At 45.1% G+C, this 26,508-nt stretch overlaps 1 protein-coding gene across 6 annotated transcripts in view; it reads left to right on the top strand.

Moving 5' to 3' along the window:
* The window catches only part of FRMPD3 (FERM and PDZ domain containing 3), a 151,435-nt gene that overhangs the window by 78,339 nt on the left and 46,588 nt on the right, over positions 1-26,508 (top strand). For 4 of the 6 annotated variants that reach the window (XM_074392300.1, XM_074392303.1, XM_074392299.1 and 1 more), the window contains 5 exons: positions 2,178-2,280; positions 5,220-5,265; positions 18,432-18,536; positions 22,801-22,908; positions 25,489-25,620. In XM_074392300.1, coding sequence (XP_074248401.1) covers positions 2,178-2,280; positions 5,220-5,265; positions 18,432-18,536; positions 22,801-22,908; positions 25,489-25,620 — 494 coding nt within the window. Of the gene's footprint in view, positions 1-2,177; positions 2,281-5,219; positions 5,266-18,431; positions 18,537-21,704; positions 21,829-22,800; positions 22,909-25,488; positions 25,621-26,508 lie in introns of those variants that run through there. The other 2 variants (XM_074392301.1, XM_074392302.1) reach the window with 2 other exon arrangements.

The raw sequence follows: 26,508 nt of genomic DNA, 5'->3' as shown, positions 1-26,508 counted from the left end.
ATCCCACAGAGGAGCAATTATGGTTGATCAAGCCAACAAACCATTCGTGAAAGCAGTAGTAGACTGATGTTGCCAGTGCCATCAAAGGGCCAAGGCTCATAAAGGCGGTTGAGGTCCATGAGGACCTCTTCTGTTAGACGGAAGAAAGGGAGGACAGGGAAAGGAGGAAGAAAATAGATAGAGTGACCTCCACCTAAGAGACTGGCATTTTTGGCAGAAGTAGATAGAAGGAATGAATGAGTTGAAAGAACTGTCCCTTGGATGGTATAACTACCAATTACCCAATTCTTAGCAACATCCATCAGCTGTTTTAAGTGCTGGATATTTATCATCTCATTCATCTTCCCGACATTCCTATGGTGTAAATATACTGTTATTTTCCCATTTTATAGATGAGGTAAGAGAGAATCAGAGAGATTAAATGTCTTGTCCAAGGTCACACAACCAGTGAATTGCAAATTTGGATTAAAGTCCATGTCTGTCTGGCTCTTCACCACCATACTCTGCTCCTGAAGCTAGTGTACTGTCAGGAGATTTGGCCCAGTGTGTTGAGCACTGAATCCTGCTGCCTGTGCTGGCATACCCATCCTCGGCATCCTCAATAAGTCACTTGAGCACAGCTCAATGGCTCTAGAGTGTAGAACCTACTGTGCTGTGCTCAAGTGACATGTTTGAGCTGTGCCCAAGTGACACATTTGCTTTGTATGCTCACATTTTTGGAATTTGGGCAGCACCCTTCTTTGGAGCGAGAGGGAGAAGTTGGGATCTGGCCCTTCAAGGTGGACATAGACAAGAGTCAAGGCGGGTTTGATAGTGGGTCGTGTCACCGAATATTTCTTTCAAATTTGAGTCAGGCTGGATCAGACTTCTCATTCTCCCCAAGTCTCTGAGAAGCTTTTCTCCAAGAAGATCTTTGCTAAACATCAGAGGTAGCACACCCTTGTGATACCCCTCTGCCCTCATCCTTTGCCCCAATCAAGAAGGTACGGCCCTCGTATAGGTCTGCTTTCTTAACCTTGCAGTAGAAATGGGAAGGAGAGGTGGGCACGACAGCTCACGCCTGTAATCTCAGCACTTTGGGAGGCTGAAGTGGGCAGATCACCTGAGGTCAGGAGTTCAAGACCACCGTGGCCAACATGGCCAAGTTCCATCTCTACTAAAAATACAAAAATTAGCTGGGTGTGGTGGAGCACACCTGTCATCCCAGCTACTCAGGAGGCTGAGGTAGGAGAATCTGTTGAACCCAGGAGGGGGAGGTTGCAGTGAGCTGAGATTGCATGAGATCGCACCACTGCACTCCAGCCTGGGCAACAGAGTCAGATTCCATAAAATAAGAGAGAGAGAGAGAGAGAGAGAGAGAGAGAGAGAAAGAAAAGAAAGAAATGGGAAGGAAAGAAAACAAATATCTAACTGCCCAAGGGTATGTGCTTTGTTCCCCTTGTTTATTGGACGGTGACATTTCTCAGTGTTGAAAAAAATAACCCTTTAGGTTTTTTTCCTTCTGTCTTCAGATAAGTCAATGCCTAAGTCCTTCCAGACCAGTAAGTATGAATAATATTCAAGTAAGAAGATCCTTCCCCCTCCTCCTGTCACCTGACCACCTCCAGTAGTCTAGAAGTCATTCTTTGTGCCTAAGCAAGTCCCTTCTGTGAGATGGAAGTCTGTGTTCCTTGTTAAGAAGCAAGCCAGTAAAACATGTATTGACCTCATCTGAGTGTGGGACCTTTTGCTACCAAACCATGCCCAGATAAAGTCTTTTCAACCCACGTATCTTTCCGGGACTCCCAAAAGCCCACCTGGTCCTAGAACCCCTCCCTTGCCTTCAAAGGCAGACTTGGCATTTTGTGTTTGGAACAGCACCCTCAAACCAGCTCTAGAGGGCTTTGGAATGCTCCCTCCTGAAGTCCAGAGCATGTCTTCCTTGGCATGGAGCTAAAGGAGGTCCACGCCATTCTCTGTCTTCATTCCTCTGCCCTCCATCTGCTTATAAGCAGCAGCAGCAGCAGCAGCAGCAGCAGAAAGCTCGAATAGCACCCCGTACACCACCACTGCTCAGCCTGCACCATCTCCAGGCCTCAGCACCCACTTCAGCTTCTGCAGTCACAGGGGACTTTCCCAGACCTGGACTTTCCCAGCAGTAGCCCTAAGCCCTCACACTTCTCTCCTCTCCTTTGCAGGAGGCCCCTCTGAGAACAAGCTCCTGGCTGGTGACCAGATTGTGGCTATTAATGAGGAAGACGTGAGTGAAGCCCCCAGGGAGAGGCTCATAGAACTTATCAGGTAACAGGGGCCTCTTGGCAGGAGCTGATCAGTATCCCTACCCCTGTCTCACCAGTGACATGGGGCTACCACTGTCCTCCCTCATTCTGAGAGCAGAATCCTTCCAGGCAGAGAAGCCCTAGACAGGGTTCCTGAACTTCAGGGGCCAGCTATTTAGGGTTAGCAGGAGCCCTCACACATACTGGCTTAGCGTCTCACGCACACTGGCTTCACAATGATGTGAACAAACACAAAGAACTCCCTGCTGGAGTCTCACCTCCACCTCCCTCCACTCGAGAAATCTCCTCATCTCGGCCCCTTTGTTTTTGTCTGGTGGGACAGACCAAGTGACAGATGAGAATCAAACCACGAAAAGAACATCCTAGACATGCACAGTGCAAGCAAGACATTAACCAACTCCTTCGCTCCAGAAAAAAATCAGAATCCCTGGCCAGTGGGTTGAGGAAAAGAACCTCCCAGTGTGGATACTGCCCGTAGTGTTTGTGGCCCCTTAATGCCCTCCCCAGATGGCAGCAGATGACAAAGAAAGGGAATGTTTTGGGATCACTGTTCTCTGTAAATGCAGAGTAATCACATCGTCTTTACCCATCCCTTACCCCTACACACATATACGCACACACACACCACACACTATACACACTCTCCTACCCCACATTCACACCACATACGCACACCCTGATGTAGATTTGCTGAAAATGAATTAGAGAATAAGAGGTAGAGGCTCTTAATTCCGTAGGCTAACCTCAGTTTGGGGGAGCTTGGTTATTTCACTCCAGATGGAACCATGTACATGCTTGCTCGTTCTCTCTCTCGCCTTTCCTCTCTCCCTCTCTCACCCTCTCTCTCATCCCCTTGCATAGTCTGTCTTCATCTCTACCTCCATCTCCTTCAACTCCTCCTGGTTCAGAGTGTTTTCATCCTACTCGTCTTTCTGGGGTTCCCAAAAGCCCATCTGGTCCCAGAGCTCCTCCCTTGCCTTCAAAGGCACACCTAGCGTTCTGTGTGTGGAACAGCACCCTCTAACTAGCTCTGGAGAGCTTTGGAATGCTACCTCCTCGAGTGTCTTCCTTGGCATGCTCCCTCCAGCTCAATGCCCTGAAATGTGTCTGATCCCTAATGATCTTTACTTTGTCTCTTCTCCAAGTTCAGTTGTCTATTGCATTTCCCCACCCTCCACCCTCTGCTACCACACCAATATGGGGTGAGTTATTTCTATCCTGTTAGGGCATGTTGGGGTTTTTCCAGCCTTGTCCCTTGGAAGTCACTGCTTTGCTTTTAGTGGCTATCTTTGCACTCTAGAACAAGGTAGGCTGATTTTGTGAGGGGCTCCAGAGCTCCTTCAGGGTTAAAGCAGAGCACACTCTTGATAACCCTGGGAGCCAGTGGGTATTCATTCATTCAATCAATCAACCAATATTTATTATTGTCCTCGATGCATCAGGCACTGTTCCAGATACTGAAGATACAGCAGTGAGTGAGACAAACAAAGATCCCTGGCTCATTGGAGTTTACATTTTAGTGAAAGGCAACACATCATAAGCAGAAAAGCTGAGAAGTAGTTGTGCCACATATTAGAAGTTGATAAATGTTATTAAGAACAGAGAATAGAGCAGGTAAAGACGATCAGGAGTGCTGGGCACAGGGGTGCAAAATGTAACTGAACACTAGGGCCAGTGTTGACCTCATTGAAAAGGTGACATTTGAAAAAAAGACTTAAGGAGGAGAAGGCATTGGAGAGAGAACAGCCAGTGCAAAGACCCTAGGGCCAGGAGTGTGTCTGGCATAATTGTGGAACAGGGGAGAAGCCAGTAGGACTGGAGTTGGTAAGGAAAGAGGAGAGTTGTAGAAAATAGGTCCAGTTAATGGAGAACCGTTGAAGCCATCATAAGGACTGCGGCTTTGTTCGAAATGAAATGGGGAGACATGGAAGGGGCTGGAGGAGACGAGTCACGTAATCCAACTTCTGTTATTCCCCTTCCCTGTTCAAGATGAAAGATTTCCTGTAGTATTTTTCCTGGAACACAGCTCTTTACTTCTGGGAACTTCTCAGGCCCTGGGGCTGATTAATCCCTGTAGGTTGCCTCACCAAATGTGGGAAATGTTCAAAGTCCTTGAGCTGCAGGCCTTGGCATTTCTTGAATACCCAAACCCAAGGGCAGCTTGACTCTACTTCTTAAATAACTTTGTTCACGTAAACATTTGAAAAGGGCCAACAAGGAGAGGGGAAGCTCCTTCAAGGCAAACTATTTCCATTTCTTTTAGTTCTTTTAAAGGATTATGTATTCCTGGGAGAGAGTTTTCATACCTCACAGCCTCTTTGATCATTGGCATAATTCTTGCCTCAAGAGTTTCATATTCTTCATTCTTTTGAATATTTGCTATCTGGAGAGCTTTGGCTTCCATCTGTTGCTCCTTGGCTCTCTTTTTCGGTCCCTCAATTAAAACAAATCTGCTGAGTATGAGTCATGGTGACCAAATGACCTCCTTTGGGTTTTTCCTTTGAATTTCTCCTCTCACTTAAATATCAAATTACTAACAATTATTGTACATGGTTCCCAGGACTCTCTGACTTTGAGTTCCACAGTGTAGGCTTTTAGTTTTCCTTGAGAATTTTCCAGTCTACAGATAAAATTGCGACTAAGGTTTGGAGATTTCTACAGAGAGTATGTGAGAAGGAATATGAAAGAAGACCTAAAAAATGACAACTCCAGAGGTAATGGTAATACCATCTTCGGATACCTTTGTGAACTAATATGGATGGCTTGTGTCAGCCTCCACAAATGATGGCAGGCAAAGTTTCCATGCAGACACTCAGATTGCCCTCTGTCCTAATCCATATACCTGAATGCAGCCAGGGGAAAATTCTGGTGTTGCTTCTTGTACTAGATGAATACCTAGTGCATGATACACTACTCTCCTGTTCCCTCTTTTCTCTGTAGGAGCGCTAAGGAATTCATCGTTCTTACAGTTCTGCACACTCATCAGGTGAGTGAGCCTCTTTGCCATTGCCCTTCCTCCTGACTGAGAAGAGATGACATTTCCATATTGGAAAGCAACAGTGATGGGGTTGGGAGTTCAGATTTAGGAGTGAACTTAAAGAATACCATGTCTCTGCTCACGTCCAAAGCTGAGGACTTTGAAGGGCTGCGCTGCGCTGTGTTCTGTCCTGAACTTTCTGCTTTACCCACTTAAGCTGCCCACTGACTCAATTCCAAATACAGTTTCCACTTCTTTTTGGCTATGCTCCATTAAAATGTATCTGTTCAATGTGAACTCTCATAAAGTCCTGGACAGTGATAGGTGCTAATCTTATTCATATAAATGACCTACAATGTATGAGACACAGCACCGTATGTGAGGGAATTTAATAAAGTTGCTGGGAGGTACAGTTGGACAAACAAATTCATCTTCGTCCTAGTGCAGTCACTTAACTGGCTGTGTGACCTTAGATGAGTCAGTTCTTCATTCTGGATCTGTTTCATCAACTGTACATTGAGAGATTTAAAGTAGAACAGTGTTTCCTAAACATACCTGATCATAATAGCTGCCAGGACTACTTATTAAAAGTAAAAATTTGCAGGCCCCTCTCCTCAAGAGTTGGATTTTAGAAAGTTCAGTGTCCATTATTGGTTATATCCATAGAGCAATCTTAATGTAAATGCACAAACCCAGGTGCAAAACTTCCATGTGCAAAATTCAGAACCCTCACTCTACCTCCAGCCTACCTGTCCCTTTGTTAATGTCCCCAACAGTCCTCTGCACTCCAGCATGGATGCCATACCCTCAACGTATAGCCACAGGAGAGGTCACATCTGTTGGGGGTAAGGTACATGAAATCAGAGAAGGCGTAAAGGAGGAGGCTGCACCTGAGCTGGACCTTGAGGGGTGGGGCAAGATTTTCCAGACACAGAGATGACATAGTGAGGGATGGAACACAAGTGCACAGCATGGCCTCACCAGGCAAGAGCAGGGTTCAGATCGATCCTGGTTCAAGCTAACTGCCTCTCTCCCCATGACCCCCAGCTCCCAGACCTCGTCTTCATCTGTGTGAACTTCACTCACACACTGATACACTCACACACATACAAACACACTGGTACATACCACAATATACTCATACATTCATTCACACACTCCTACATAATAGACTCACACAGATCCTCGATGTACACTCACACACATACACTCACACACTCATACACGTACATATTCTCACATACATACACTATTCACATATAGACACACTCATGCACTCTCTCACATATATACACACAATGCTCCCAGGCAGATAGGCCTTTCTCAGTTCCAGTTCTGTCTCTGGGCAGGCAAGCCCCACCCCTCCATTGCTGTTGCCAGTAGTCCCCTCCCTGATACTTTGCTGCACGCGTGCAGTTGCCTAGTGGGCAGTGGGCAGTCAGTCCGAACTTCCCAATCTCCTGTCTTGAAAATGGCCACCAGTTCTTGCACTAAAACATGCTTGATGTATGGTTAGAATTTACTACTAACCACACTGATCATAGACCCAGTGTGGGTTTGCTTTGTTAGTCAGGTCTTATCAAATCTCACCTTCTTGCAGAAGCCTTCCTTGACTACTCTTCCTAAAATAGCATCTACCTGTCACTGTCTCCTGATATTGCTTACTTCTTCATCAGAGCTGAAATATTATATTTTTTAGCTTTTCTTTTGAAATAATTATAGCTCACAAGAAGTTGCAGCGATAGTACAGAGATATACCATGTACCCGTTACCCTGTTTCTCCCAATGGTTACATCTTACATAACTATGTGCAATAGGTTGGACACAGTGGCTCACATCTGTAATCCCAGCACTTTGGGAGGCCGAGGCAGGTGGACCACTTGAGGCCAGGAGTTTGAGACCAGCCAGGCCAACATGGTGAAATCCTGTCCCTACACAAAATACAAAAAAGTTAGCCGGGCGTGGTGGAGCACACTGTAGTCCCAGCTGCTCAGGAGGCTGAGGCATGAGAATCGTTTGAGCCCAGGAGCACAGGTTGCAGTGAGCTGAGATCATACCACTGCGCTCCAGCCTGGGTGACAGAGCAAGACTCCATCTCAAAAAACAAAACAAAACAATACAAAACAAAGACTATGTGCAATAGCAAAACCAGGAAAAATGATACAACATATGTATATGGTTCAACATGAATTTATCATATGTGGGTTTATATGTCCACCAACACAGTCAAGATACCCCATTTACCATAATATAGTTACTAAACATTGCATGCCTGTGTCAAAGTATCTTATGTTCCCTACAAATATATATACTTACTATGTATCCACAAACATTTAAAATTTTAAAAAGTCACTGGACAAGTCTATCAACAAAAGGATTCCTCATGTTGTCTTTTTATAACCACACTCACTTCACCCCCTACCCCCAATCCCTGTCAACCACTTTCCATTTCTGTAATATTATCATTTCAAAAATAGTATATAAATGGAAGCAAGGCAGTGTGGCTCTTATCTGGAATTCCAGCTACTTAGGAGGCTGAGGTGGGAGGATCACTTGAGGTCAGGAGTTTGAGATCAGCCTGAACAACATAGAGTAGCACTTCATCTCTAAGAATTTTTCTTTTTAATTTAGCCAGGTGTGCTAGTGCACACCTGTAGTCTCAGCTACTTTAGAGGCTGAGGCAGCAGGATTGCTTGAGCCCAGGTGTTGGAGACCGCAGTGAGCTACGATAGCACTACTATACTCCAGCCTCAGCAATAGAGCAAGACCACTTCTCTTTGAAAAACAGACAAAAAGGCCAAGCATGGTGGCTCACACTTGTAATCCCAGCACTTTGGGAGGCCAAAGTGGGTGGATCATGAGGTCAGGAGTTTGAGACCAGCCTGGCCAGCATGGTGAAAACCCATCTCTACTAAAAATACAAAAAGTTAGCCAGGCGTGGTGGCGTGCATCTATAGTCCCAGCTATTTAGGAGGCTGCGCCAGGAGAATTGCTTGAACCCAGCAGGCAGAGGTTTCAGTGAGCCGAGATCACATCACTGCACTCCAGCCTGGGCAACAGAGCAAGACCCCGTCTCAAAATAAATAAATAAACAAACAAATATAAATATAAATATATAATATGTAACCTTTGGAGACTGGCTTTTTTCACTTAGCAAAATGCCCTCGAGATTCATCCAACTTGCTGCACGTATCAATATTTTGTTCCATTTTATTGCTGAGTAGAAGTCCACAGTATTCCATGATGTGGATGTACCACAGTTTTTTAAATAATGCACCCATTGAAGGGCATGTGGGCTATTTCCAGTTTTTGGCTACTACAAATAAAGCTGCTATAATATTTGTGTACAGGATTTTTGTGGGCATACGTTTTCATTTCTCTGAGATAAATGCCCAAGCATACGATTGCTGGGTCAAATAGTAAGTGTATATTTAGCCTATTAAAAAACTGCCAGACTGTTTTTCAAAGTGGTTGTGCCATTTTACATTCCCATGAGATCTTATATTTACATGTTTATCTTCTCTGTCCCTCATTAGAATGTCAGCTCCGTGAGGGTAGGGATTATGTTTTGTTACTACTGTATCGCCAGCACCTGGCACAGAGTAAGTGCCAATAAATATTGGTTGAAGGAATGAAGGAAATCCAGCTTCCAGCCATCACAGCAACCTAAACTAAAATCAAGTGTTCAAACTTAGGTGCAAAACAAAGGACCTAACATTCCCCCCAATCTCCATCTCAACTTTCCCATCCCAGTGCCTCCAACATTCTCTTACCCTCCGTTCTGCTCACTCTGCAGGTCCCAACCCATGGCCCCTTTGCTGTGGTCAGGCTGATTTCCTTCTCCTTCTTAGGAACATTGTCTTCTTAGGTCTTACTACCCTATGGACTTTTGTCCTTGTGCTATGCCACATCTCTTCTAATACATGTCTGTTTCTTTTAAGACCCGGTTTGATACTCATGTTCTCCAAACTGCTTTGCCTAATTAACCTCAATGAGCATTTCCCTAATTTGTTCATTCACTCATTAAGCCTATTAAATACCTACTATTCTGCACACTCTTCTAGGCTGGAAATATAGCAGTGCACTAGACAGACATGGTCCCTGCCCTCACCGAGCTTACATTCTAGTTCTCAGCCTTGTGCTCTCTAAGCCCTTGGATCATAGAAGTGGATGAGCACATACACACGGATGTAATTGTCAAAACATTTAATTACCTGTACAGTAGGAAGCCAGTAATAGCTCCAGAGCAGAGTCTTGCAGGCCTCCTACTTGTGCCAGATGTTAATCCTTTAGTTGATCTATGTTTGTAAGGAGGTCAAGAAGCAGCGATCAGGTGGCATCCGGGAAGCTTAGGGCAGTGCCTTCTTACCAATCAGTGTGAAAGAATCTTTCCATATTTTACAACTGGTATGGCCATCCCGACTGAATGTCAGCCTTGCATACATGTATAGTCGATCCTCATTATTTGCAGATTCCCTGTTTGCAAATTTGCCTACTCCCTACAATTTATTTATAATCCCCAAAATCAATACTCACGGCACCTCCCTGGTCATTTGCAGACATGTGCAGAGTGTGGAAATTTTTATTTACCCAATGCACACGTTCCCAGCCCAAGTGGGACAAGATGATGCTCTGCCTTCTTGTGTCAGTTCCCATACAGAGGTAATCAGAGGGTGGAGACGATAGGGGGCAGTGCAGTGTAGTACAAGAAGCAAACTACAGTTCTGGGACCAGCTGGACGGGGTTGGAATCTTGACTCTGGCACCTGTGAGTGGAGTGGCCTCAGGCAAGTCACTTAACACTTGTGACCCTCATTTTCTCTTTGTAAAATAAAGAACATAGAAGCTACTAGGATGAGTTGTTTTTAAAATTTAGCACCATAATCTATACGAAATATTGTAGCAACAGTTCAGTGTTCACTAATTCAATGTTCATGGAAATGTTACAGAACATAACTACATTAACAAGACTCCACTGAGAGAGATCTTCTCACTTTAGCTATACTGAAAGCTTCCTGAATACCCCCACCATGTGTTTAATGTTATACCTCTTACATCACAGAAAATAATACTGTGTTGACAGCAGGCACTTGATATCTCATGGGTGTGAGGAGACTTGCCTCTTACTGAACTCTTGTCATAATAAAGCTTGATTACCACTTCTTCCAGAAGACAACCCCTTGATAAGTCCAGGATGTGGCCCAGGAATCTGTTTTTGTAATAAAAATTTAGGAAACAATGGACCAGACAATCTGCAAGTCTCTTACTATAAATAGCTCCTACATTCTGTGGCTGATAATAGCTTAATAGCTACTCCTACATACTGTGGCTAGTAATGGTTCTTTCTTGTTTGTTTTTTGTGGGGTTTTTTTGTTTGTTTGTTTTTTGTTGTTGTTGTTGTTGTTGTTGTTGTTGTTTTTTTTTTTTTTTTTTTTTTTTGAGACAGAGTCTTGCTCTACCACCCAGGCTGGAGTGCAGTGGTGCCATCTCAACTCACTGCAACCTCTGCCTCCCGGGTTTAAGCGACTCTCCTGCTTCAGCACCCCCACCTCCAGTAGCTAGGATTACAGGCATGTGCCACTACATTGGCTAATTTTTGTATTTTTAGTAGAGATGAGGTTTCACCATGTTGGTCAGGCTGGTCTCGAACTCCTGACCTCAAGTAATCTGCCGGCCCCAGCCTCCCAAAGTGTTGTGATTACAGGCGTGAGCCACTGCGCCTGGCTTGGTAATGGTTCCTGACCCTGATTATGCCCTAGAACCATCTGAGAAGCTCTGAAAACTATCAGTTCTGATTCATTCGAGCAGCAGAGACAGGGAAAAAAAAGAAAACAAAAATCTTGATACTTGGGCTCTTGCACTGACTCACTGAATTAGAAGCTCTGGAGATGAGGCCCTGGTATTGGTCTTTTGAAAAGGCTCACCAGGCCGGGTGTAGTGGCTCATGCCTGTAATCCCAGCACTTTGGGAGGCCAAGGTGGGCGGATCACGAGGTCAGGAAATCGAAACTACTCTGGCCAACATGGTGAAACCCTGTGTCTACTAAAATACAAAAAAATTAGCCGGGCATGGTGGTACGTGCCTGTAGTCCCAGCTACTCGGGAGGCTGAGGCAGGGGAATCACTTGAACCCAGGAGGTGGAGATTGCAGTGAGCCAAAATCACGCCACTGCACTCCAACCTGGCGACAAAGTGACACTGTGTCTAAAAAAAAAAAAAAAGGCTCACCAAATGGTTCTGATATAGAGTCTCTCTCAGATGACATTTTCCTTGTAAGAGCGACTCATAGCATGGCAGACAACTAGGGAGATGGATCACAAGAGTTCTTTCCTAGGGCCCCTCAAACCATACTGCATAGATAGCCACTTAATAAGCTTCCACTTATTTAAGGGTGTTCCTTAATCTTTGAATTACCAAGTAGTCCTCATGACTGACTGGATATTTATTAATCTTGCCTTAGACCTTGGCACACAGTAGGTACTCAGTAAATATTTTTAAACAGATCAAGTACTGGATTATGACCTAGTATGACCCTGGTAAAGCAAGCACAGACTGTCTGTTTCAAATGAAACCCTAGTTTTCTGGTTCTGAAAACAGCCTGTACTTAAAGAACTGGAATCCCCTTTACTTGGAGCCACCTTCCCAGAAAAAGAAAGCCAAAGGAATGGGAACCACCTCAGAGAAAGTGGTTTTCTGCAGAGCTTTCTGACGTATAGCGTTTGGCAGATGGTAGATACGCTAACCATTTATGCTGAATTAATGAACTAATTCATAATTAATCTTAACAATCAACTAATATATTTTATGCCGTGTCTACTATGTGCTTGGTGCTGGGGGAGACATATTAACATAAAATGGAATCTCTGCTTATACAGCCCAGTTGGGGAGATGAGCGATGGTAGTGTGGATTAACAGGAGTACTATAGGAAACCCAGTAAGGGAAATGGAGGAGTTGGGGAAGGATTCGGGATAAAGGTAGAATTTGAACTAAGCTGTAAAGTGATGGCATTTAGCTGGTCAAAGGGACGCTGAGGACCCTGAAGGATGGGGACAGGGAGGAAGTAGCATGAAGTGGGTCCAGGATGGTAACAAGCCCAGGGTGTGCAGGGAGCTATGGACAGATCCACCAAGTGGAGGAGAGGTTGATATCGGAGAGAGGTGGTTAGAGAGTCAGGTGTAGTTTGTGGTGGGCTTTGGAAGTCAGGGAGAGGATATGTTCATGTCTAGGCAGACTTGAGTGTGGGAAGGAATGTCCCCTGGTTCCCTTAGCAGTGATTGGTAAAACCAGGATGGTCCTCCATTGTCCTAGGCTCCCTGGTGGTTGTTACAGGAATTGATTGTAAGTAGGCTCAGTGTCAAAGGCAGCCAGCCAGCAGAAGAGTGAATCAGTCAAAGCTTCAAGAACCTGAGATTCATTTTTTTTTCCGTCACCAAAGCAGGGCCCTATCTTGCTCTAAAATATTTGGCCCTATACCTGACTTTGGTCAATATTTGACTGATCACAACCTTGACATCTGTACTAACACAGCCACCACAATTTTAAAAATGATCAAAAAATAACCAGCTGCTGAATTCTGCACTGAAGGAAAGGCAGACTTTCTCTCTCTTCTATTCCTTATTCCGTCAAACTGCTGGCTTCATATTTGCTTTAAGGAGCTTGCAGTGGCCCCAGAGGTACTTAGCAATTCTAGTCCCGTGTTTCAAGCCAAAATTTATTTTAGCCGGAAAGGGTGCCTGTTGCAAAATGAGATTCCCAGCTGCTTGGAGAAAAAAATAGGGTCAGTGAAGAGCTCAAACGTTCCAGCCTTAACCTACTCAATTAATCTATGCTTAATGGATTGGGATATCTTCAACAATTACAGATTTCTGGGCCCCACTCTTCCAGAGATTCTAACTTTTAAAATCTGGTGTGAGCCTAGGCATCCGTGCTTTAACAAGCACTCCTCAGTGATTCTTACCATCAGGCAAGTTTTAAAAACAGCTGGTTAGTGCATGGTTATGAATTAGTGCAGGGGTTGGCAAACTGTTTCTCTGAAGAGCCATGTAATAAGTATTTTAGACTTTGGAGGCCATATGTAGTAGTACAAAAGCAGCCATAGGCAATACATAAATGAGGATCATGGCTGTGTTCCAGTAAAGCTTTATTTACAAAAACAGGTGGTGAGCAAGATTTGGCCCATGCAGGCCTGCAATTTGCTGGCCCGTGAAGTGTATCATGCCTTCCTGCTACCACATTCACATTTTGACCAGGACCTTCCCAGTTCTCACCATTGTAATTCAAAGGAGTGTCCCTAATATTACGAACTTCAAGCCCCACAGCTAAGCTTTGAATATGCTGTGGGACAGAGAGGCCTCTGAGAGACCCCTCATATCACACTGCAAAGCAGGCCTCACCCGTGTCTGAGCATAAGGCTAGACGTGACTCCATGACATCTACCAGAGGCCAGCTGGCAATGAGTGAGTCACCAGCATCAAGGCTGAAGACTGAGAATAGGATGGCATCTTAAAGACCAACAGGACAAGGGTCATTGAGGAATAAAGCATTAACAAGCTGAAAATAACTCTGAAACAGACACCTGGAAATTACTATAATCCCTGAAAATATTGACAATTTCATTTCCTCCTTTGTGGTCTACTCCTATAAATATCTGAATCTTTGGTTTTCAGTGGTACAAACAGAAACCCTCTAGGGCAGGATCTAATCTTGCATCTTTGGTACGGATAGCAAGTATGCCATCGTCTCCACCATGGTGGATACATACAAAGAAGATACCAGTTGGGGTTCTTCATTTGTTTGAGTTCGTTAAATAACACCAAGGTACAACGAGAACCAGTGGATGAACGATCAGGAATGGACTCCCAGCTTTAGCCTGCTGTGGGGGAACAACCACTAACCCAAGGCTCAGGACACCTGGGTTCTGGTTTCAGCTCTGCTACTCAATTATTTCAATACTTTGGGTAAAATGTATCCTCTTCACAGACCTCTGTTTCACATGTGAAAATGAAGGTTGGACTGCATGGCCCATTCAGGTCTCTAGAGATGCCTTGTTCCGCACACTGTGCCATGCAGGCATCTGAGGGCAGATGATGGCAGAGAAGAAAGAAGGTGACTGTCAGGTAGAAAGAAGATTCCATTTGCCTCATGTTTGTGGCACCTTGATGGAACTTTGGGTGACTGTGGAGATGGAATCAAACAGAGCTGCCTGAGGATAGTTACAGATGTATCTATCTTGCCCCTTTCTCTTGCCTCTGCCTCAGCCTGCAGCCCCCACTCAGGATTGTAGCACCAGGCTATGCAACACACAAAGGCATTTATCAACTCCATGTATAATCAATACTGTAATCACTTTCTGCAATGATCTCCAGCCCTGGATTTCATTGTGCTATATTGTCTGCTGCCAACAAATTGCCCCTTTGGCTCAGGATGAGAAGTCTTAAGGTTCCTTTAGCTCAATGGTTCTTAATCTTGGCTGCATTTGGAAATCATCAGAAGCTTGAAAAAAATAATGATGCTCAGACCTCACCCCCAGGAATTCTGACGAAATTGGTCTGCGGTGGGGCCTGGGCTTCAGGATTTTTAAAAGCTCCTCCAGCATTTCTACTATGCAGCCAGGACTGACACTCACTGCTTCAGTTTCCTACTGGACTCAGGTGAAACAAGTGGCTTTTTGCAATCTGCCCTCTGTAGGGAATGAGATTGCTGGCTCCGACAGACAACACAGCTGGGACCAGGGCCCAAGACACAATGAGGTCGTTTGTTTCTGATGGATATCTTAGGGCCCTGCCCCCCTGTGGCTGATCTGGTAAATGAATCTCAACTGCAGTGTAAATGGTAGATAATAGCTTAATATATTCCCAGCTGGCAGGGACCTTCAGGGCCTTAACACAAAGAAATTCCTGATTGTAGGACTTAGGCTCCATGGCAAGGCCCATAGGGGTGGTGGGTTTGAAGTGGCCCCAAACCTGATTCACTCCCTAGTCCTCTTCATCTCAGTAAATGGCAATTCCATTCTTCCAGTTGACACCTCCCTTTTTCTCACCCTCAGATCCAGTCAACATATCATCCTAATTCAGTATTCAAAATATATCCAGAATTCACTCATTTTTCATCATCTCCGTCATTACCATCCTAGCGCAAGCCTCCATTGTGTTTTAACCATTTTATTGCAATTACAAATATTGTACTTAGAGACCCCCAGCCGGTCTCCCTGTTTCTGCCATTGCCCTTCTACACTTGTTTTCCACACAGCAGCCAGAAGCTTCCCTTTAAAATGCATACCAGACCCTGTTCAATCAAAACCCTGTAGTGGAGTGAAATCCAAAGTCCTCACCATGATTTACAAGGTCCTACATGACCCAGCTCCCAGCTGCATCTCTAAGCATCTCCCCTCCCACTCCCGCTCCTGCTCCATCACTCCACTCCAGCCACCTTGGCCTTCCTTACTGTTCTTCATACACCTCAGCTCACCTCAGGGCCTTTACTGTAGTTTCTGCCCAGAAGCTTTTCTCCAGATAGCCTGGTGACCGTCTCTCCCTCGCTTCCTTAAGTTTCTGCTTAATGTCGCATCCTCAGAGAGGTCTTCCCTGACCATCCTGTCTAAAATAACCTCACAGTGACCAGGCGCCATGGCTGACACCTGTAATCCCAGCACTTTGGGAGGCTGAGGTGGGTGGATCACTTGAGGTCAGGAGTTTGAGACCAGCCTGGCCAACATGGTGAAAACCTGTCTCTATCAAAAATACAAAAATTAGCTGGGCATGGTGATGCACACCTGTAATCTCAGCTACTTGGGAGGCTGAAGCAGGTGAATCACTTGAACTGGAGAGGCAGAGGTTGCAGTGGGCCGAGATCACACCACTGCACTCTAGCCTGGGCGACAGAGCAAGACTCCATCTAAAAAAAAAAAAAAAAAAAAAAAAAAAAAAAAAAAAAAATTAAGGACGGGCTTGGTGGCTCAAGCATGTAATCCCAGCACTTTGGGAGGCCAAGGCGGGTAGATCACAAGGTCAAGAGATCAAGACCATCCTGGCCAACATGGTGAAACCCTGTCTCTACTAAAAATACAAAAATTAGCTGGGCATGGTGACGCATATGTAGTTGCAGCTACTCAGGAGGCTGATGCAGGAGAATTGCTTGAACCCGAGAGGCAGAGGTTGCAGTGAGCTGAGATTGCGCCACTGCACTCCAGCCTGGTGACAGAGCGAGACTCCATCTCAAAAATAAAAAACAAAAACCCTCCACAATCCTACTTGTGAATATATATCCAAGGGAATTGAAATTACTATGCCAAAGAGCCATCTGCATTCCCATGTTCATGGCAGCACTACTCACCGTAGCCAAGATATGGAAACAACCTAAGTGTCCACCATCAACAGATTAATGGATGAAGAAAATGTGGTATAAATACACAATGGAATACTATTCAGCCTCTAAGAAGAAGTGAATCCTGTCACTTGCTACAACATGAACTTGGAGGACATTGTGCTATGAAATAATATTTTTATTATAAGCCAGCCACAGAAAGACAAATACCGCATGATCTCACTTACATGTGTAATCTAAAAACGTCAAAATCATAGAAGTGGAGCATAGAATGGTGATCACTAGAGACTGAGGTTGGGGAGGGAATGGGGAGATGCTGTTCAAAGGGTACAAAGGCTCAGTTAGATAGGAGGAATAAGTTTTTGATATCTACTGCACAGCATGGTGACTATAGTTAATAATAATGTATTTTATGTTACAAAATTGCTACAATAATGCCCTCACCACTCCCACCCCAAGTCACTGATTCTCTTATGTAGTACTTTACCCTGCCTTATTTTTCCTCATAATCCTTCTTTGCTACCTTCTTTTTGTAAATATACAAAAAGATATTTATTCTGTCTATCTCTGCTGAAATGGACACTCCATGAGGCTAGGGAGTTTTGTCTGTCTTATTTACTGCTCTATACCTCATCACCTAGAACAGTGTGTGACATGTAGTAAGCCCTTCCTAAATTTGTCAAATGAATGAATAAACGCCCCCCTACATCATTTAGGTCTATCTCACATTAAGAAAACCCCCTAAAGACAATTAGGATGCCCCTCAGCGCACCTCCTGAATTTCCTGCTTGCTGGGCCATACAGAGCTCAGCAGGGAGCTAGAATCCAAGGAGCAACCAGGAAAGGCTTAGTTTCCAGTGTTTGCTAATCATGCTTCCTGCTAAAATTGTGCAAGAGTTTTCAAGAACTACAAAGCCAACGGGCATGGTGGCATGTAAGCCCAGGACTTTGGGAGGCTGAGACAGGTGGACCATTTAAGGTCAGGAGTTCGAGACCAGCCTGGCCAACATGTGAGACCCCCATCTCTACTAAAAATGCAAAATTAGCTGGGTGTGGGGGCGCATGCCTGTAATCCCAGCTACTCAGGAGACAAGGCTGGAGAATCACTTGAACCCAAGAATCAGAGGTTGCAATGAGCTGAGATTGTGCCACTGCATTCCAGCCTAGGCGACAGGAGTGAAACTCTGTCAAAAAAAAAAAAAAAAAAAAAAAAAAAGCCGTGCTGATTTTTTTGGCCATTTCTAACAGAATTGGATAAAAAAAAGTGGTGCAGAGCCCAAAACAAGAAAGCCAGGAGACCTGGGTTAAATCTCACACCTCTATTCTCTAGTAGTATAGTAACTGTGGATAAATCCTTTTGGAGTGCTAGGTCTCCTTTCTTCCACATCTAAAATAGTATTCATTATGCAACTCCTTCCTTGGGGCAGGGCATGTCTGTGAGATGAATAAGACCATTTCTGTAAACTCTTTGGGATGCTTATATTCAGATGTCATAAAAAAAAAAAAAAAAAGACATCATTTAGGTCTATCTCACATTAAGAAAACCAAATCTATAAAAAGTCAATGTATGTTATTACTAGAGAACTTCTGCAAACTCCCCTAGGCCTGGAGTGTTAATAATGGGATTCAAGCTACCCAAATTCAATTCATGCCCAGCCTTTTCAGAATTCACTAACTATACAGGGAAGCATTTAGCACGCTGCCTTGCACCTAGTAGGTAATCGATATTTATTTATTGACTCCTTGATCAGTAATGCAAAGTGTACCTGTACTGGGACATCTTAACTCTGATGTGACAAAGGTCAGGTTTTCCCCAGGGATGGAGAACTCACCAGCTCTCTGTTCTTTTTCCAGTCCCCCAAATCTGCTTTCATCAGTGCTGCGAAGAAGGCCAAGCTGAGGTCCAATCCTGTGAAGGTTCGATTTTCTGAGCAGGTGGCAGTTGGAGAAACAGATGCAGTAAGTGTAGCTTCGGCTCCCTCCCCTCAGCCCCTGGCCATAATCTGCCTGGCTGTCTAGCTCTCGCTCTGGGGCTATTTATGGTGGACAGCTTTCCCAGTGGGTTAGAGTGGGAGCATCCAGGTGCTGGAGGGGGAAAAGTAGTGAGTGAAGAGGGATATGTGACATCCAGAGAGGCCCCAGGAATTGTGGGGAGAAGGACTATATATTGATTCACTCAAGAGTCTTCTGATGCTTAGAGAAATTTCTATCCGTAGCACAGTAGCTTACACTCAGAGCAAGTGCTCCATACACATCTCTTGCTACTTGATAGAAACAGGAAGGAAATAATGGCTTCCTGAAGACCCAGGAATGAGCGGCTGGTGAAATTGAGCTCTCTTCACATTTAAGTGATCCTGCAACTCCACATCTTGACTGGAAAAGGCCATGCAGTGATGAGTGAAGCTGCCTAGGGGAAATGATACAGACTCTCATTAAGGCACCGAGTTTTTATTAGACACCTGCTGTGTTCTCAGCACCAGAAGGGAGGCAAAATGAATACCTGTTCCCTGCTACTGGATACCTCTCGGCAATGTTGAGGGGGACAAGTGGTTCCAATTGAGATAATACAGAATCTACTACTGGGTGATATTGTTTCGAAGGACAGGTAATATTTGACAGCCCATGCCATGCAGCTGCCAATCTGGGGTGTCTTGGCCAGCCACAGTGTTTCTCACTGCTTTGGGAGGTTTACATGCAATGAACTGTCGACTCCAGATATGCAAATGAGAAGAGGCAGGTGAAGAGCAGAAAAGAAGTGTGTTAAGCAGTCATGCATTCTGGCCAAGTCCCTCGGGAATCTGCAGAAGTTAGTGATATCCTGGTGAGGGCGGAAGGGACAGCTAGAGCTAACAGGCACTCATGTGCTTTTGATAGCTGTGACAGGCAGAGCTGTCTGGAGGCCCTTGGCATGTATGTACTGAGGCACAGCCGCAGTTGTCAGGAGAAGATAGCAGGCCCAGACAGAGAAGGGAAATCAGCAGGGTGCCAGGCACTTCTATATTAATTGAGGCACAGTCACTGAGAAGAAGGGATAGAGGATACAGGTGTCTTCCATCTCCATTTCTCTCACTCTCATTCCCAAAATCAGCCTATACCCTCCTCCGTCTCTGCACAAGGAAGGCTGGCAAGCCCAGGGGACTACAGGACCCCACTGGGCAAGCTGTCTGAATGATTGATAGTTGGGATCTGTGTCAATTCTAGCAGAGAAGGTTTAAGATACGTGATAATTGGTGAACAGAGGGGAAGAGGAGTAAAATTGAGTCCCTGCAAATCGGGGTGAAACAGACCCCGAGATCCAAGTCACTGGGAAGAGTCCTGAGTGCTTGAAAACCCAGAGGACATATGACTCGGATTTGGGAAGCATGAACAGGTTCATCCTACCCCATCTCAACACTGCAGAGTAATTAGTCAAGGGCAGGCAACCCAGTGAAGAACTCCTTCCCTTCCTCCCCCTTCCCCTTCCCTCCTCTCCCTTTCACTTTCCCTTCGCCACTCTCTCCTTCCTGCACCATGATTCCCCTCTCCATACATCACAGCTAGGCTACAGGCACAAACAAGCCCCCACTCCAGTCTAATCTGAATGCGAATGCTACAGAGTAGCTGGGACCCACCTAGAGTTACTTCTTTTTCTTGGAGAGGCCAGCAGGCACAGTGCAAGGCTCTTGTCTGGCTGAGAGACAGACATCAATCTTCCAGCTTTCGCTACACTCATGCAATTACCTGACGCACCTTTCTCCATGCTGCCGCCAGTATGGACCATAGCAGCCTCATCACAGGTCAGGACCTGGGGGGAATTCAGGCCCAGGTGACTCCAGGCTGTCCTATCAACCCTTTCCTTTCATGTTCCAAGGCTTTATTAAGCAGCCAGAGCAAAAATAAATCCTGTGGGCGTTCCTTGCCAACTCTATTTTTAAGCAAAATCAATTAAGTAATTATCTGAGTCCAACCCAGTGTGCTAAATAAAACCTGCCACCGCGAGCATCATCAGTTGGGGGATCCGGGGCCTCTGGGCCTGGCAGGAGCAAGGCATCTCAAGATTAGGGAGGGGACCAGGGAGTCACACTTTTCCAATTTGATATTCTATTACTTCCCACGTTGACTTGACCATAGCTAAGCTTGTCTCTTTCCATGCTTTGTCAATGATCCGTGACAGTCTCTAGGTCTGGACTGTTCTCATCTGGCTTCTCAAATCCCATACCCACTGTCTCCTTCAAAATCAAAATCCAATTTGCCTTATCTAGGAAACTTTAGCCATCTTATACCTGTTGGTTTGCTTTGGTTTTATAATGTGTATGTGTGCCAAATCACTATAACAAAAATTTAAGACTGGACTTAAATCTTCTGTAGCTCTCATGGAGACTTAGCGTAATGTTGCGCATACAGTAGAGGCTCAATGCATGCCTGGTGAATTAAGGAATCTGGTTATCTCTGCAGCTTTTCCATTCCTACAGAACTGATCATGACGTTGGCCCAGGGAAATGGGATGCGTGTGATTGTTCAATAAGTACACATTAAACACCTACTGCCTATTCATTCAGCAGCCTTTTATTGTGCACCAAACATGTGCCAGAAACTTTCTTTAGTGTTGGGACTACAAAGATAAATAGGACATGGTCCTTGTGCTCTCAGTTCATCATTTGATTGTGAAAGACAAATATCTTTCAAAAATATGATAAAGGTGAGTTTCAGCAACATAGTGAGACCCTGTGACTACAAAAAGTAAAAAAATTAGCTAGATACAGTGGCACATGCCTGTAGTCCTAGCTATTTGGGAGGCTGACGTGGGAGGATCACTTAAGCCCAGGAGTTTGAGGCTGCAGTGAGCTATGATTGCACCACTGCACTCTAGCCTGGGCAATAGAGCGAGACCCTGTCTCATAAACAAAAGAAAACAAAATATGGTAAGAGCATTGTGAAAAGTGTGTATAAATTGCTATAGGAATGCATGGAAAACCACATCCAAGTATCTGCTGATATTAGACCAAGGCTTTACAGAATACATATTTGAGCTGGGTTTTGAAAGATAAATAGGAGTTTGCCAAAGAGGAAAAAAGAAAGGCACAGAGCACAGCCTTTTTTTTTTTTTTCTTTTAGAGTCCTCAGAGAAAGAGAACAGCCCTTATTTAATGAATTTTTATTGAGAACTTCTGAATCGGAATCAGTACTGCCCACTACTAGAGAGCTTTTGAAAATGTCTGAGGGCCTGATGTGGTGACTCTCGCCTGTAATCCCAACTATTGGAGAGACTGAGGTAGGATTGCTTGAACTCAGGAGGCGGAGGTTTCATTGAGCCAAGATCGTGCCAGTGCACTCCAGCCTGAGCGTCAGAACAAGACTCTGTCTCAAAAAAAAAAAAAAAAGAAAGAAAGAAAGAAAGAAAGAAAGGAGAAAGAAAAAAAAAGGAGAAAGAAACAAGGAAAGAAAAAAAGAAAGAAGAGAGAGAAAGAGAAAGAAAGAAGGAAAGAAAGAAAGAAAAAGAAAGAAAGAAAGAAAGAAAGAAAGAAAGAAAGAAAGAAAGAAAGAAAGAAAGAAAGAAGGAAAAGTCCGAGGGTGTTTCAGGTCATCCCAATGATTTGATGTGCTACTAGCTCTTCATGTCTCAGGGTCAGAGATGCTAAGTGTTGTGCAGGAGTGGGACAGTCCCTGAATGACGAAGAATCATCAGAGGTCTGGAGGTGTGGGTACTAGGAATAGCAAGAGATGAGTCTGGAGACTAGGTAGGGGCCAGGTCAGAAAGGGCCTAGGGAGGGGAAAAGGCAGAGCCAAGGCCTGGATGGGAAGTGACCTTCGCTTGTGAAGAGCCCGGGGCAAAGGGGGAAATCAGGAGATAAGATCAGTCTAGAAGCTTCGTAGAAGGTGTTTTTTAAAAAGTCAGAGATAAGATCATGTGGGTAAAGTAGACTCCAAAGGAGGCCTCCCATCAGCCCTTCAGAGGATATGTGGTGATCCCTATGCTCTGATCTGTGGAGGTTTGAACCACAGTAGAATGTGGGTGCTCTGTGATGTCAAATGGAGGTGAGCTTTTGATATGACTGTGTCGTGTTGGGGAATTTGGTTCTGGTCCCATGTATTATTGATCTGCTCTTTCCTCTGTCTCTGTCCTCTTACACCTTTGGCTCTCTGTCTCCATCTCCTTTTCTCTCTCCATTCTCACACCCTTCCTCTGGCTTCCTACCTCCTTCTGAATGAGCCCCTCCCCTTGTCCTTTCCTGCTTGTTTACAGAAAATGATGAAGAAGGAAGCTCTCCTCCTCATCCCCAACGTCCTGAAGGTTTTCTTAGAAAATGGGCAGATCAAGTCATTCACATTTGATGGCCGGACCACTGTTAAGGTACATACAGTCTCCTCCCGCTGGATCAGCGTAGCCCTCTCCAGAGTATATGCGATTGCGTGTCCTGTGTTCCTCTGAGTCGGCACATAGCCGCTTGCCACTGGAGTAAGGTGGCCTTTAAGCTCTGGATGCTTGTTAGCACAAGGCTGCAAAAAGGCACAGTCCCAGATGAGAGTGGTGGTGGAAATTTGCATGCTCAACTGTGTGCTAGTAATTGTTAAACCATGTGTGTGCACTTACATTTGTGAACTGCTTTGTGTTTGTGTTACATGGGGTCCTTCAGGATTCTTAGGAACTAAGGAGTATGAAGATCATTAAACCATTTATAAAGCAAAAGTGATTTATATTGATACAATAACACCTATGCAAGTTTAAGCACAGAAATAAACACAGTCTCTTGGGACATTAGCTTAGCTATGCCTAGCTTTTTAAATAACAACCTGATCTCAAGCACTGAACCAAGATTTGAAAAGTCAAGCCACAGCCCCTTTGGCTGTTCTTTTCACAGGAAGAGCCATTACTGATCTGTGCTTCTTAACAGCTCAGCCAGGTGTCAGAAAGTCCTAGTGACTTTCCTCTAATCCTTCGGAATAGAAGTGATGATATGATTCACCCCCAGATTCAACTCTGCTCTGGGACAGAAATATCCATTCCTGCATCTTCTGGACTCTCTCCAGAAAGAGAATGCCATTCCCAGAACGAGTGTTTTCATGCAACTAATCCTACCCAAACTGCCAGGCCGCTACAGCATCTACCCAGAAAACCCAGCTTGGTCCACAGGTATCCTGTGGTTCCCACACTGGGACCAAGGCAACCCTATAAGTAAAGAAATTCCTGGGCCAGCATGCCCAGAGGAGTTATCAGGTAGTCAGAATGGGTCTTGCCAGTGGTTTTCAACCAGGATTGCTACTTCCCACTCTTCGAGAGCTTTTGGAAGTGTCTAAGCGTGTTTTAGGTCATCCCAATGATTGGATGTGCTACTGGCATTTTATGTCTTAGGGTCAGAGGCGCTAAGTATTATGCAGGGAGTGGGACAGTCCCTGAATGAAGAATTTTTTTGAAAGGCTTAGACCTAAGTAGGTCCCGCAGGGGACCCAGGACCTAAACAAACTGCTTACGGCGACATGGAATGGTCTTTTGGCTATTGAAGTTCTCAGGCTATGGGAGGGGGCACTGAAGCAGAACTAAGCCACCCAGGGGATTCCAAATGTGCCTCCCGCAGAGGAGAATATCACTTTCTGTCAGAATCCTCCTTGGTGTTTTATTCATGGGTTGGTAGGTCCATTGTGGGCTCTGTCTCCATCCTGGAGTGTTTAGTGCCCTCTCTTTCCCCTTGGAGACTTCTCTGAAGTTTCCCACCTCACATCATCAGCTCTATTGTGGCTTCCAGGTGGCCCCAGCCTTCCAAGATAGCAGTGTTCCCCTCCTTTGTGATCTCAATCTGACTCCAGGAAGGGTGTGCTGGCAACTTATTGGGACTTTGACAGGCTGCCAAGCCACTTGTCCCAGAGAGGTACCTGGGTGAATTGACAGCCTGCACGGGGGCTGTTACACTTGTAACACCAGTTGGCAATCGCTGGCTTGGCTGTCCACATTCCCAGTGCAGCCGAACTGCAAAGAAAACCTCATCTGTCCCTGACAGAGCTCCAGCAACACTGGCGCCTCTGTGACTACTTGGACAACACAAAGAGATGCTCTCAAGTACCCACCAATTTCCAGCCTAACATTTGAATAACTGAATGTCTTTCAGTGTTCACTGAGGGGCTTGTTTGGCAACCGCAGTCGTAAGGATGCTTCACATTCCCAAGCCTGATTCTTTCCAGCGTTTGGGGGCTGAGAGATGCTGACTCCATGAACACGCACATTGGAGCCCTGTATAAGCCAAAGTTACAGCAAATTGGTGGCAGAAGTCTCAAAACCGACATTTGTGCAGCCCCCACTGATATGTTTCCAGACACCCTCATATTAAAAGTAGGGCAGCAGAGCAGACGGAACCCAGAAGTAGTCAGATTTATGACTGTACACAAAACACATGACATAGTTCCTCTGCGTGGATACATTTTTCAAGTTGCTAAATTGATCATCTATAAAAACCAGCTATGGTCAAAAATGAACATTTTGCCAGTAACTCAAGTCATTTGATTTAGATTATGAATCCAGGAATAGTATACTTTTTAATCATATAAATGTCACTTTTGTTTTTGTTCATTCCTAAGAGTTGACAGACAAACCCAAGTGGATATTCTGACTTGTAAGAGAAAGCGAAGGGAGAGCCAACACAGTGCGTGGCATTTAGTAAGCATTTAGAAGATAATTTGTGGAGTGGAAGGAGAGGTAGGGAGGGAGAGAAACCACCTTCTTTTCAGAAACACCGACCTTCTGCACCTCGAGGCAGGCGCTCGTCGGTCACTTTACCCATTGTGAGTCGCAGCCTGGGCTACCATAAAGGCCAGTGTTGCAGCCTTCTCCCAGGACTATCTTTCTTTTCTTGGTGTTTAATCCCCCCGTCCCATGTTTAGTCCTTATCATAGCTTAAGGCCAGAACCAATCTCCCTCTCAAGGCTCTTTTCTGTCCCACAGGATGTGATGGTAACATTACAGGACCGCCTCTCCTTGAGGTACATTGAGCACTTTGCTCTTGTCCTGGAGTATGCCGGGCCAGAACAGAATCACAAGTTTCTGCTTCTTCAGGACAAGCAACCCCTAGCTTATGTAAGTAACACTTTTTTCCACATAGCTTTGCATGTGGCCTCTAGTAGAGAAGACCCAAGGCACTCCCTGTCTGGAAAATTCATAATGATATGCTCAGCCGGTTCCCAGAAGTCACAGTTCTCACCCAAAGCTGGTATTATCCACCTCCAGGGGGCTTTTGGCAATGGCCTTTGTGAGCTGAGAAGAGCATAAAGATCATCAGTCTTGGTCTCTAGGGGTAAGAGTGTGGGGTGATTCACCACATGGCACCCAGAATGCTGAGATAAGGAACAACGAATGGCAAGTCTCCTGGCTCCTGGAAACTCCACATGATAGATTTTTCTGCTTCCTGGGAGAAAACTCGGCCTTTTGCATGAAGGTTATTATGGAAAGGTCAGGGAGCAGACCCTACTCAGCCAATTCCCAACTTGCGCTTGTCCTAGAGCTCTCATTTGTCCCTTCTTTTGCCATATGCCTGGTCAGGTGTAATTCAGAACCACCTACCTCTGCACCTCTCCCCAGGGCCTCTGAGCAGCACTAGGGGTCACTTTACTCATTGTGGAACACAGAGCCTGGGTTACCACAAAGGCCAGTGTTGCATAAAGGCTGGTGGCATAAAGGCCAGTGAAGTCCTAGGACAAATGGGAGTTGAGAATTGACTGAGTAAGGTCAAAAACAGGCAGCATGTCACCCCCGTCGAAAAAATATCTGGTCTTTCTAGCCCTCGCCGTGTGGAAAAGGGCTGGGAAAATCCAGGATTTCTGGCTAGCATTTCATCAACAGTGAAGCATCAAGAAGCGTCAGAGATACCGCCAAAACCAAGCAGTACTCTCAACTACGGTGGGACAGACTTAGAGAGGGAGACTGGAAGAAATACCTTTTCAGAGCCAACATGAAAGCCAAACAAAA

This window comes from Saimiri boliviensis, chromosome X (assembly GCF_048565385.1).
Source record: "Saimiri boliviensis isolate mSaiBol1 chromosome X, mSaiBol1.pri, whole genome shotgun sequence".
NCBI classification, from domain to species: Eukaryota; Metazoa; Chordata; class Mammalia; order Primates; family Cebidae; genus Saimiri; species Saimiri boliviensis.
Note: the sequence above shows the minus strand (reverse complement) of the source record. Positions and strands in the feature narration are given on the sequence as shown.